The sequence below is a fragment of the Peromyscus eremicus genome, chromosome 8a (assembly GCF_949786415.1).
Source record: "Peromyscus eremicus chromosome 8a, PerEre_H2_v1, whole genome shotgun sequence".
Taxonomy (NCBI): domain Eukaryota; kingdom Metazoa; phylum Chordata; class Mammalia; order Rodentia; family Cricetidae; genus Peromyscus; species Peromyscus eremicus.
The window spans coordinates 18556387-18569319 of record NC_081423.1 but is presented as its reverse complement, the minus strand read 5'-3'; the positions used below and the strand labels follow the sequence as shown (position 1 = coordinate 18569319).

The following is a 12933-nucleotide window of genomic DNA, read 5'->3' as shown; positions in this document are numbered from 1 at the left end:
TTCAAACTCAGCCTGTCTCTGTCTCTGTCTGTCTATATGTTTCTGGAAGGAACCGGTATTAGACCCCAAGACCTTCCCGTGGGCCCTTGCTTGGATGTCTGTGCAGCTACTGTCTGGTTGACAGGTTCCATTTTGCCCTCAGGCCTCATGTGGGCCTGGAGAATCACTACCTACTAATCTCAGTTGGTATTTTTTCCTTTCTAAGAAAAGAGCCAGTAAGTTTTCACTGTGAAACACTCCAATCAAAAGGAAAGTCACAGTACCTGTATAAATATGAGGTTTATTGTACGTGACCAAAACAGGCCTTTAGGTTTACTTGCTGTTTGCAAATATTAGCATGTACAGAAGCAGCTTGCCCACTGCTCACACTCAGACTCTGATCCCTAGCAGGGTGTTAGTCTAGTACAGTAACCTTGAAGTCTCAGCCTTGGAATAGGTCAAACCCAACCTATTAAGCCAGTTTTTTTCTCTCCCCCAATCCAATTTTATTTTCACAGAGAAATGAAGGTAGCTGTTTCTCAAAGTAACCAAATAAAGTGGCAAATGTGTTTTAATCATTGAAATATTGAATTATAAAAAATATTGAAAAAAAAATATTGAAGCCGGGTGTGATGACACACACCTTTAATCCCAGCACTCAGGAGGCAGAGGCAGGCAGATCTCTGTGAGTTTGAGGTCGGCCTGATCTACAGAGTGAGTTCTAGGACAGCCAGGGCTATGCAGAGAAACTCTGTCTCTAAGAAAACAAAAAACACTTAATGGATAGCTGTAATAACAACACTATAGTTTAAGTAAAGTTGTAAGGATTTACTTTTATTATTTTAAATCATGTACATGTAGGAGTGGGGTGGGAGGGTTGTGCACATTAGTGCAGGTGCCTGAGGAGGCTAGGAACATCCAAACCTCCTTGAACTTGAGTTACAGGCCGTTGTAAGTTGCCTAATGTGGGTGCTGGGAACCAAATCAGGTTCTCTGGTAGAGCAGTATACAATCTTAATAATTAATCTCCAGTCCCTTAAATGCAGCTTTAGAAGTTAAAATAATTGTTTTTATAGTTTTTAATTTTTAAAAGCACCCTTTCACCTTTCCTGTAGATACTTTTGACCAGAATTTGGGAAAGGGGAAAACCCTGGCTTAACAGTTGATCCTGACCTACTATGAGACTGAGGCTTAGAGGCTATTGTGCTGAGGATCAAGGTTTGAGAAGAGCAGCAGGCAAGTGGCTACTATTTGCAAACAGAAAGCAAACCTACCTACCCTTAGGAACTGTCACTAAAACAGTGGTTCTATCAGTACAGTAATCTTTAGCTTTACAAAGACCAGCCAGGGCTCAAGGCCATAGTGCTTGGTTCCCCAGAACCACAGGAGAACTGAGGGTATAAGTGTTGAGATTACATAGTAAAGCAAAAGTGTGCTGTGCCACAAAGACTATTTCCACAAAGGACTTGAGGCTGATTATGGAAATACATGTGTGCGAGAGACAGAAGCAACAGTTGAGAATCAGGGTGAAATGCAAACAAGTCCACCTTAGGCACCCACCCCCTTTAATCAACACTTGTGGATTCTATCCAAGGTCAGTTTTAAAATATACATGCAGTCCCAACTCAAGGTTCCTGCTAGTCACTTACTCTGATCTGCATAGTTTTTGGCCTTTAGCTCCAGCTGACGTGTCTGAAACTCATAATGTTCTACCTGGATCTGGAGTTCTTTCTTCTCTTGCTCCAAGGCATCTTCAAATTCAATGAATTTCTATGCATGGGAAAGACAAAAGGTCAGAAGGTGACAACAGTCTTTCACATGAAAAAGCACAAGTTCATGCCGGACAGTGGTGGAGCATGCCTTTAATCCCCGCACTCGAGAGGCGGAGGCAGGTGGATCTCTGTGAGTTTGAGGCCAGCCTGGGCTACAGAGCAAGTTCCAGGATAGCCAGGGCTACAAAGAGAAACCCTGTCTCAAAAAAACAACCAAACAAACAAACCAAACCAAACCAACAAACCCCCAACAACAACAACAAAACAAAACAAAAAAACAATCACCAAAACTTCTAAATGAAAGAAAGGCAATTTTTCTCCTCATCTCCATTTCATTATTTACCTCTTATTTTTATGAATATGTGTGTGTGTGTGTGTGTGTGTGTGTGTGTGCGTGTGTGTGTGCGCGTGGCTGTGTGAGCTTATGTGTCCCACATGCAGGTAGGATCCTAGAGCATCGGATCCCCCAGAACTGGAGTTACAGACAGTTGTGAGCTGACTTGGGTTTTGGGAATAGAACCTGGGTCCTCAGGAAGAGTAGCCAATGTTCTTAACCCCTGAACCTTCTCTCCAACCCCATTAATCTGCATTTCAATCATCCCTTAGCTCAGGATCAATCATTACTGAACTAAAAACAAGCATCACTCGTCTTTCAAAAAGCCCAGCCTGTGGAGTTTCTGATCACTGATCATCATCAAATCAAGTGAAAAGAAACCACTCTGCAAATGAAAGACACTCTAATCAGGTCCAAAGAGGAATCACACCCACGGTGCAGACCCTGGGTATGAACACTGTCTCAGCTGAGCGCCATTGTGATGGATACCTGGTGTGATTCCTACAGCAGTAAGGGTTGAAGAAGGAAGTGTGTTTAAGTACTGAACAAGAAACTGTAATGTGACCAAGAAATTCCATCTATAGGAAGCATAAATACCTGGTGGGCTTTAAAAGCATAAAAAAGCTTCTCAGAGGACATGAATATAAAGCTAACCTTGAACTTCAGGCCTCAGTTTCTGGCTAGGGCCATGCTTCATATAATAACCCACCTACGCTCCGTCCACAGCTGTCTGATCAGTCTGATGTCTCTCCTGCTGCAGCCTGTCCAAGGTCTTTGTGCTGGAGCACTGAGCTCCAGTGAAGGAAGAAAGGATGACTCATCCTGTATAGCCAGTGAGAGTGTAAAACCCCAGAAGAGGGGAGGAAGGAGCTGGGAGGGAAGAGATTGCAGCCAGAAGGAAGTCTACACAGGATTAAGGACACTGCACAAGTAAGCTGAAGGAAGAATACCCCATAGCCAGCAAAATGCAGGGGGGTCCTTTGTGTGTATATGCAGATATACAACAATGAAAACAAGTGATTGTGAATCAACTGGATACAATTACTATTTGAAGAATTCATATAATCAGCCTTTTTTTAAAAAAAGAATTGCATGAAATGAGATTGTTCTTCCCATTTTACATATAAAATATGAAGTGAAGAAGTCAACTTTATATCCCTGTCAAACATAAAAGGTGACAATAGAAGTCAGCATTCGGGACTCTCAGGATGCAGAGTGCTGGCTATGCAATCTCTTACAATGGGACTCATGTGGCTGTTACAGCTTTCCTAAACCAAGCATGCTTTACTGAGGTGAACCTCTTCTCTCTCACAGTTCTGTAGCCCAGAAACACCCATAGGAACTCATCTAGTGTGTTAGAAGTGAACGCAGAGGAATCAAAAATCAGGTTTGTTCACATTATGGATAGGGAGAAAGAAAGGGAATGAATTTCCAAAAGAAAAATGTGCCTTATGGGTCTCTTGTCTTAAGCAAGCAGACAGGCAAGGAGCTGGGGGCAACTTGGGCTTCTGAGCCTGTGCCATCACCTTTGGCTACATTCTGGTACCAGTAGGGGCATCTATATCCATCAAGTATTTATCCAGGGCTAGTTGGGACAGCAAACCCTAACATTAGATGTTTCTTTATGGCCAACTTTATATCTCCCATACTATAAAACTATCTAGGTCTGAAACTCAAGAGTTGGGAGGCTGGTGTTATAGACACTATCTTCAAGAACTACTAGGCAGCACAGGAAGAACAGGGATAGTTCTATATTCAAATATTAGATGTCAGTTAGTAGTATGGCCATAGTTCAGGAATATAGCAAGTGTTTCTCATATTCATGCTAAAAATCCATCCAGTATCCACCTGAAACACTGATTTAATGCACTCTGATTTTTAGGATAAACAATCAAAGAAACGAATAAAATCACAGCATGGAGGTGGTGGCACATGCCTTTAATCCCAGCACTCAAGAGGCAGAAGTAGGTAGATATCTAAGTTCAAGGCCAGCCTGGTCTACAGAGCGAGTTCCAGGACAGCCAGGGAAACACAGAGAAACCCTGTCTTGAAAAAACTGGGGCTGGGGGTGGGTGGGTGGGTTGGGTTAGGGGGAGAGAATATAACCTGGTGTTCAAGGCCAGCCTCAGCAAAATAGTAACCTTGAAACTAGCCTAGGCTACATGAGCCCTTGTCTCAGAGACTAGAGAGATGGCCCAGTGGTTAAGAGCACTGGCTGCTCTTGCACAGTATCTGGAGTTCAATTTCCAACACCAACATGGCTTACAACTATCTGTAACTCTAGTCTCAGGGGATTCTTTGCCCTCTTTTGGTCTTCTGGTTACCAGGTACATAGGCAGTTACACAGACACACATGCAGACGAAATACCAAGACATATAAAATGAATAAATTTAACAACAACAACAAAAAGGTGTGGCAGCTCATGCCTATTATCTAGAAGGCCAAGACAGTACTACTGCAAGTTCAAAGCCAGCCTAGGCTAGAGAATAAGACTGTCTTCAAAAACTGCAAAAGAGGGCTGAGTGTGGTGACTCATGCTTCTAATCTCAATACTTGAGAGGCAGAGGAAGGCAGATCTCTGTAAGTTCAAGGCAAACCACCTGGTCTACCTAATGAGTTCTAGGCCAGCCAGTGCATACTAACCAGCCAGGGCTGAACAATGAAACCCTGTCTCCAAAAACCAACCAAATTAACAACAACAAAACAGAAAGGAGGTGAGAAGGAGCAAGGGTGATACAAGGGAGGTAAGAAAAATGAAGATAAAACTGAACTCTAAGTGTCTTCCTTCATGAAAATCTTCCTGTGGTGGGAGTTGGGGAAGATGCCTTTTTCAGGAAATCTTCATCCTCTGTGGCCCTTTCCCTAGTTTGGGTTGGTTTCTTCCTTCCTAAAAAATATTTATTTTGTTTCATATAGTGAGTTGTGCATGCACTTATGAGTGCAGGTGCCCACAGTGTAGAAAGGGTATCAGATCCCCTGGAGCTAGAGTTATAGGTGATTGTAACCCATCCAATATGGGTGCTGGGAACCGAACTTGTTGGTCCTCAGCAAAAGCAGTACATGGTCTTAACTACTGAGCCATCTCTACAGCCCCTTCCTAATCTGGTCCAGCTTTACCCACATTTTGATGTGATAACCTACTAGGGAGATGTTCTAATGCCTCAGTTGACACAGGTCCTTGCTTTCAAGAAACAAGCATTTTAAGGCCAGGGAGATGGCTCCGTGGGTAAAAGCACTAGTCATACAAGTCTGACAACCAGCTGGGCAGTGGTGGCGCACGCCTTTAATCCCAGCACTTGGGAGGCAGAGGTAGGCGGATCTCTGTGAGTTCGAGGCCAGCCTGGTCTACAGAGTGAGTTCCAGGATAGCCAGGGCTGTTATACAGAGAAACCCTATTTCAACAAACAAGCAAACAAAAAAAAAAAAAAAAAAAAAAAAAAAAAAGATGAAGCCTGACAACCTGAATTGGATCCCTGTAACCCACAAATAAGCTGGACATTGTGGTGTTCATCTTAAGTGAGATGTGAGACAAAGACCGGAAAATCTCCTAGAAGCTTTTGGGCTAGCTGGCCTGAATATGCAAGACAGCAGCAGAAATAAGAGAGACCCTTCCTCAACAAGGCAGACAGTGAGAAGCATTGTCTCTGACCTCCACATGCATGCCTGTGGTATGTACTTGTTTACCTTCATACAAACCTCATATACATTCTCTCTCTCTCTCTCTCTCTCTCTCTCTCTCTCTCTCTCTCTCTCTCTCTCCTTAAAAAAATAGCAGCATTTTACATATGAGCCAGACAGAGCTATGACTAAGTGTGTGTCTGTAGGATTGTGTGCTTTTCTAGGTATTTGCTGAGAAGGAGGAAGAGTAAGAAAAAGGCTAGCTAAGACAAAATGGGACAAGAGCCCCAAATGAGGCAGAGAATAGAAGGAGTGACACTTCAAATCCATAGGAGACCTAAGAAGCTTAGTGAGAAAGGGTGCTCCAAACATTTTCATAATAGGCACAGCTTCGAATCTGTCCCTGTTGATTTCAGCAATCTTTCAGAGAAACATCACCAAATGGAAGGACATTCTTATAAAGATAGAGGCATGTCACATTTAACTTATTATCCCCCAAATATCTTATCTATAACAGGTATTCAATGTGTCACAGGCAACAACTTCAACAAATCTCAAAATCACGAAGCTCAGTGAAAAGGCAGACAACAGTACACTCTGTGTAAGTCCATTTAGTTAAAGTCCAACAAGATGAACATTAAAGAACGCAGGTAAACCATCAGCCGGGGTGAGGAGGCAGAGAAAAGTAGAGAACAAGACCTGGGAGAACTCTAGAACAGTAAGACTTCAGGGCCTTACATAAGTGTTCAAAGTCAAACTGGACACTAAGCGTACAGTCAGTGTGTGTCAATGAGACCTCAATAAGAGAGTTAACCTCTACCCCCCAAAAACAAAAGACTACAGGATGCAATAAAGCTCACAATCAAAGATTCCACCTTGTGTCCAATAGCACAGCTGATTTCCAGGCACTAGGGATTTCCCCAGCAGTCCTCCTCCCAGCCCAGTGAGAATTCATCACCTCCTGGGCTGTTTCCTAGACAGCTGGCACCCCCTCCCCCCGTCACACAGTAGTCTCTACCTGGTCTCCACACAACTGCTTAAGTAGATCTCAACTGGAAAATGTCCACTGAAAAATACAAACCCATGGGTTTGGGTTTTTGTTTTGTTTTGTTTTGTTTTGGGGGGGGTCTTGTTTTTTAGTTTTTTGAGACAGGGTTTCTCTGTGGAACAGTCTTGACTGTCCTGAGACTCAGTTTGTAGACCAGGCTGGCCTCTAACTCACAGAAATCCGCCCACCTCTGCCTCCCCAGTGCTGGGATCTGAGGCGTGTGCCACCATGCCTGGTACAAACCTGTTTTAAGCACTTTCCTTTCTTGTCTGATGCTAACTTAAAAATATTAGTCACCTGCTCTTATATGAAGTCAACTCAGTCAGACTGCTCACAGACAGATATACTGGTATGGTTGTCCTGGCCACATGTGTTTGTTTCAATTCAAGTTAAAAGGAATGAAAAGCAGAAGCTGAGCATGTGGCTCAATAGTAGAGAACTTGCCTACCATGCTTTGAGGTCTTGTTTTCCATTCCCAGCACTAGAAAAAGAAAAAGAAAAAACAAAGCCTACTTCCACAGTTCCAAGAGTCACAGTGAAAATGCTCAAAGGCCACTGCAGCCAGGGGTTACTGAACTGGATAGTATGAAACGGGCAGGCCCATTGTCACAGAAGTTTGTATGGCAGAATGGTTGCTCCAAAGAGACAGTCCTTAGGCCTCAGGAACTGAAGCATTAGTGCGGAGAGATGTGCACAGAAACAAGAAGCTGGCTTTCTTTCCCATCACACAGGGCTAGCATCTCTTTGAGGGTGCAGGTAGAAAAAAGAGAATAACTCCGGGGGCAGGGGAGTGGGGGGGAACAGACATAAGCCAAAAGATACTAAACTCTTCAGAGTTGGTGCATGATGGGGAATGTTCATGTTCTCTTCAGTACACTGTCAGATGCTAGAAGCTGGGGGGTAGGGGGCAGATTCGGCAGCGGCAGAAGTAGTCTGATAAACCTTTCCAGGGTAAAGCAATAGAAGCAGCACTCGGGAAGGTAGGAGGGCAAAGGCCAGGAGAAAAACAGGCCTCTTCCCACTTAAAGTAGGAATCTGAGAAAGGGGTGTCAGCCTGGGTCTTATTCCCCTTCAAGGCACCATCTTTCACATGACAAGGATGTCACAATCTCAGTAGCGCTAGCTTTCTTTCTAGAGGATGGATCTGGTTACCAGATCACATGAAAGCCAGACCAAGGCACCCCTTGAAAAGTGACAGACCTAAGTGGTCCTCATGTATCAAGGTTGCAAACAGCAGAAATGAGGAACTGTTTCAAATATAGGAGACTGCAGGGACACTGCAGGCATCTTGAAGAGGCCTTAGGAGGGTGACAGAGGAAAAAAAAAGTCAACATGGAATAAAGCTCACATTTGGGACTCTGGGTGAAGAGTATTATTTTTGCATGTTTTCTGTGTATTATTTAAAAACAAAGTTTTAAAAAGCATATTACTTCAATCTAGAATTTGGAAGAACTGACCTCTATTACAGGTCCTCAGCCCTGCTGTCTGTGCTGCCACAGTGGATTTCTGACACAGCAAGACATCACAATACGTAACAAAGCATCAGTCTAGGGGCTCAAGACTCCAGTTGGCCAGTCCTGTGTTCTCTCTGGCTGCATGCAGTTTCTGTACCTATTTCTATTTGCTTCCATCTTTTAGAATTTCTTGGAACAAGGGTGTCACTTAGGGGGATGAACACTTGCATACCATGTATGAGGAGGCTCTGGGCACAACACGGAGGAAACGACTCTGCTTTCCTCCTGGTGACTCCAGCATTGCTACACTGGAACAACTTGGGGAGGCAAAAGGAAAGACAGCTCTGACTACCACAGCCTAACAGCTTCTTCCATAGATCAATGTTAGGAGCCCGGGGTGTAGCTCAGCATTCAAGGGGACTTGGGTTTATTTTTTAGTACATTAGGAAACAATTGCTCTTAATGTGACTGAAGGAACCACAAGCTGGGGCTAGAGAGATGACTCAGTGGTTAAGAGCACTGACTGCCTTCCAGAGGACCTAGGTTCAAATCCCAGTATCCACATGGCAACTCACAACTGCCTGTAACTCCAGTTCCAGGAAATCTCACGCTGACATACATGCAGGCAAAACACCAATGCACATAAAAATAAATAAAATATTTTTTAAAAAGAGACCATATATTGTCCAAGCAGTGGTGAATTTACTATTTGTAACATGAAAATAAAAACATAAATTCCTGATTTAATGCATTAATTCACTTATGAAAGGTACTATTCATTGAGTAGGTTTGGTGTTCAAGTTACCCCTGCTCCCATTTAATCCCATGCAAATGTTTTTCTATGATCATGACTATTCTTGTTTAACTAGGAAAAAATAAATCTTGGATCAAACTCTTCCATTTGGAGTCTTTGTGTGGCAGCAAATGCCACATCATCAGTAAATATCCAAAGAACCTACTTGAGTTGCTTGAGATGAGCTAAAGAATGCTTCCTAGCACATTCTTTAGGGTAAAGAAGACTTAAAGGCAATAAAGACACTAATTCTCTGTCTCTCAAACATAATTTTTTGCTGGGCAATGGTAACGCACGCCTTTAATCCCAGTGCTTGGAACTCTCTGTCAGTTCAAGGCCAGCCTGATCAATACAGCAAGTTCCAGAACAGCCAAGGCTCATGTCTCAAACCCCCTGACCCCTGCCCAAAATAAAATGTAATTTTTCTTCCTATGATCTGAGTGCTTGTCTACTGCAAAGAAAAGGCTAGCACAGTTGACTGCCCCTTTCTAATCCTTTTCTCTTCCAGTGAGAAAGGACTTTGGGATAAAAAACACTTCCTATTAGAATCTTCCCAGTCAGTAACAACTCAACAGATCACAAGGCCTTAAGCCATGCCGTCTAAGGCTGACCTGAAACTGTTATTAGGGACTCTGCCCTCACTGCTAAATTCACCTTGCCACAATTTTCTTTCTGGGACACCAATGGCCTACAGTGATACTTGTAGTGGAACTGATTCATTACTTCTGGCAACCCACTCACTTTACGAGACAGCTACAACTGAAAGTCTGAGAGAAGCTGGGAAAGGTGTGTGGTCCCTGAGGGTAGGAAGGCCAGACTGTCATCTGCAAACTCTACAGCTGAGTCCCTCCTCCCAGGTCCTGAGTTCTAGAGAATGAAGCACTTGGTATCGGGTAAGAAGTGGAGGGCTAAGATGTTTTCTCTAAGAATTTTTAAAAGCCTGCAGGGCGGTGGCACACACTTTTAATCCCAGCACTCAGGAGGCAGAGGCAGGCAGATCTCTGTGAGTTAGAGGCCAGCCTGGTCTACAGAGTGAGTTATACGACAGCCAGGGCTACACAGAAACTCTGTCTTGAAAAACAAACAAACAAAAACCTTGAAGATTCTGTCTTCTCCAAAGGCTGCTAGCAGCTCAGGTTACCGACCTCTGACTAAGACTGAACAAGCAAGGTGCCTGGGACAGCACTCTTCTGCACCGTGACAAGTCTGCACCCAGTGATGCATAGCTCCTGGCACATCACACCCATCTGATCACAAGTCCCTGTCTAGAAAAAGAAGCTGGCCACTAGTGCACAGCTGTGTGTGGTGTTTTGTTTTGTTTCTACAGAACTGAAGATAACCACCTATTTCATTCCACAAAACAGCTAGAATGCCAACTGTTTACAGTGTTTAGGCACTCTTTAGTTTTAACCTCACTGGAGGTCCCTCCAAGGGCATAGTATGGGCATTTAACAGCAGCTTCCACCTGGTCTGCCCAGCATTTGTTTACTTCTTGCTTTGCTCAGCTTCTCTAAAGAGCTGGATCTTGGCAGTGCTACAGTCTGCAGGCCACATGGACACTCACTGCTTAGCCCAGCTTGTGATTCAACTGGAGGGCAGAGGCATCTTCCCTGGGAGCAGTGTCAACACCACAGAGAGTAGGTGCCTATTCCATGCAGAGCCCATTTTTAAATTATAAGGTTCCAACTCAGACTTACGGCTGTCCACCTTCATTTTCTCCTTTTCCTCCACATCCGTTATCTTGACTATGTAAGCACAGAGGCAAGGGGGAAAAAAAATACCCGAATTCTCTGTCAATGTACCAAAAGTCCCCCGAGAGTTCAAGACAATGGAGAGCGAGAGAAGGCACAAGTCACAGCTCCAGGGTTGGGCTACAAGGACCAAACACTGCAGACTTCTGGTGAACTGCCCCACTATGCAGCAATATGACCCCGAAGGAAAAGCTCGGGCTGGTGCCAAGGTCTACCCTAGATCTTGGCCTGTCCTTTCGAAAATGGTCAGTGTGTGACCTTGGTCTAGCCCAGACACTTTCTGAAGTCAGTTCCCTCCTCAGTAAAATGTCTGAGGTCACCCTGAGCCCTCCTCCTCACATCCTAAGAATGTTTGAAGCCCCTATGTTGAGAACTTGAGGAAGCCCGTCAAGTGGTGCCTGTGCACCTCAATTCAGAAACAGCATCTCCACAGTCAAAAGCAAAGCAAACCACAGTAAGTAGGAATGATTCAATATAAGATTTAAAAAAAAAAAAAAAAAAAAAAAAAAAAAAAGCTTTTATCCTAACCGGGACACGGGGCCACTAATTTAAGAAGCCAAAATATCAAAAAGGACTTTTAATTTCAATAATCGTCTCTAAGACTGTGTCAACTTCACTGAAATGGAATTTAACCTCATATAAGCCGCCACTTCCCATCACAAACAGAAGAGCATTTATTTCCAGAATAGTAGAAATTTCTGGGCTTTGCGATCATCTAGGGCAACTTGCTCAAAAGACCGAAGGAATAAAAATCCCGAGCCAGCAGGCGGCAGCCAAGGTCAGAGGAGAGCAGGACTGGGGGCCCACGTCTCCCCGACTCTGCACAGGCTGGGCTCTGGGTCCAGACTGGACGGAGAGAGCGGCCCTTCCAGCGGCAGACGCTGCCGGCCGGCCGGGCTGGCTGCACCACCTGCCCACCCCGTCCCCCTCCGCGGCGGCCGGGGCCCACGCACCTCCTCGGCCTGTTTGCGCAGCGCCTTCTCGCGCTCGTACTGCGTGAGCAGCTGCTCGTTGTCCTCGCGGAGGAGCTCCAGCTCCACCTCGTGCTCCTGGTTCTCGCTCAGCACCGAGTCCAGGTTCTCCAGCACGTTCACCACCAGCGGCATGAGCTCCTTGACCACCTCCTCGTCATAGCAGTGGATGAGGCGCTCGAACTCGCGGTAGATGGAGCCCGCCAGGCCCGACACACGCTCCGACATAACCGAGCCCGAGCAGTAGTCGTCTTGGTACACCACCACACCTCCGCCCTCGTCCATCTGGATCTCCATCATCGCGGCTATCGCCGCCGCCGCCAGCGCGGCTCGTTCCGGTGCCCGAGTCCTCGGGCCGCTATCACCTCAGGCAGCCGCCACCTTAGGATGCGCCGCCGCCCAGGCCGCGCCCGTCACTCCCTTGCCGGAAGTCCCGCCTGGCCGCGGGGGTGGAGCCCCGTTCTGCCCCGCCCTGGGTCGTGCGCCCTGACGCTAGAGGAAACGGGGCTGGGAAGTTTCCGGCCGCCTAGCTGGTTGTGTTTGACCGGCCAGCTCGTTGGGGCTGGAAAGACCTGGCTGATTCTGTGTCTCTGTCGGGTTTGTCTTCAGACTTTTGTAATGTGCTCTAGCCGACCTCGACGTGCACGCGACATGTGTCACGTGCCCCGTTTCTGGCTGTTTCACGCTCTGCTGGTTGCTTAGTTCCAAGCAGTGATTCATCTGCATCGCCCGATGGGGTTCTAGGGTCCTTATGAATGGTAGTCCTTTGAGGCCGGCATATACAGCGAATCGATCTATTAAGTGTCCTATTTGCTGCTGAGGACACCATGAGCCTGACTTTGCACTGTGGCGCCTCGTTATATACTGACTACTTTATGCTAACATGATTTCCCCCCTCCCGGAAAAGGTCATCTGAACTGGAGTTACAGTCCATTGTGAGCAGCCATGTGGATGGATGGCCAGAAAGTGAACAGAGGCCCTCCTCTGTAAAAGCATGTGCTGTCAACCGCTGAGCCAGCTCTCAGCTACCAGATCTTACTGTTAACCACACCAACCCAATGAGTCCAGAACACTTAAAACATGGCTCGCAGGCGTGTGTGTGTGTGTGTGTGTGTGTGTCTGTGTGTCTGTGTGTTGACAAAGTCTTACTGTGTAGCACTGGCTGACCTGGAACTTGCTATGCCTGGCCTCAAACTCTTATAGAATTGCCTG

The 12933-nt window shown here is 45.6% G+C and overlaps 1 protein-coding gene across 6 annotated transcripts in view; it reads right to left on the bottom strand.

The window, feature by feature from the left end:
- Mapk8ip3 (mitogen-activated protein kinase 8 interacting protein 3) overlaps window positions 1-12171 on the bottom strand; it is a 42803-nt gene extending 30632 nt beyond the window's left edge. For all 6 annotated transcript variants that reach the window (XM_059270322.1, XM_059270324.1, XM_059270325.1 and 3 more), the window contains exons 1-2: window positions 11704-12171; window positions 1629-1749 (exon numbers count right to left, since the gene is read on the bottom strand). In XM_059270322.1, coding sequence (XP_059126305.1) covers window positions 1629-1749; window positions 11704-12021 — 439 coding nt within the window. In that variant the 5' untranslated portion in view covers window positions 12022-12171. The remainder of the gene's footprint in view (window positions 1-1628; window positions 1750-11703) is intronic.
- Window positions 12172-12933: the final 762 nt, after the last annotated feature.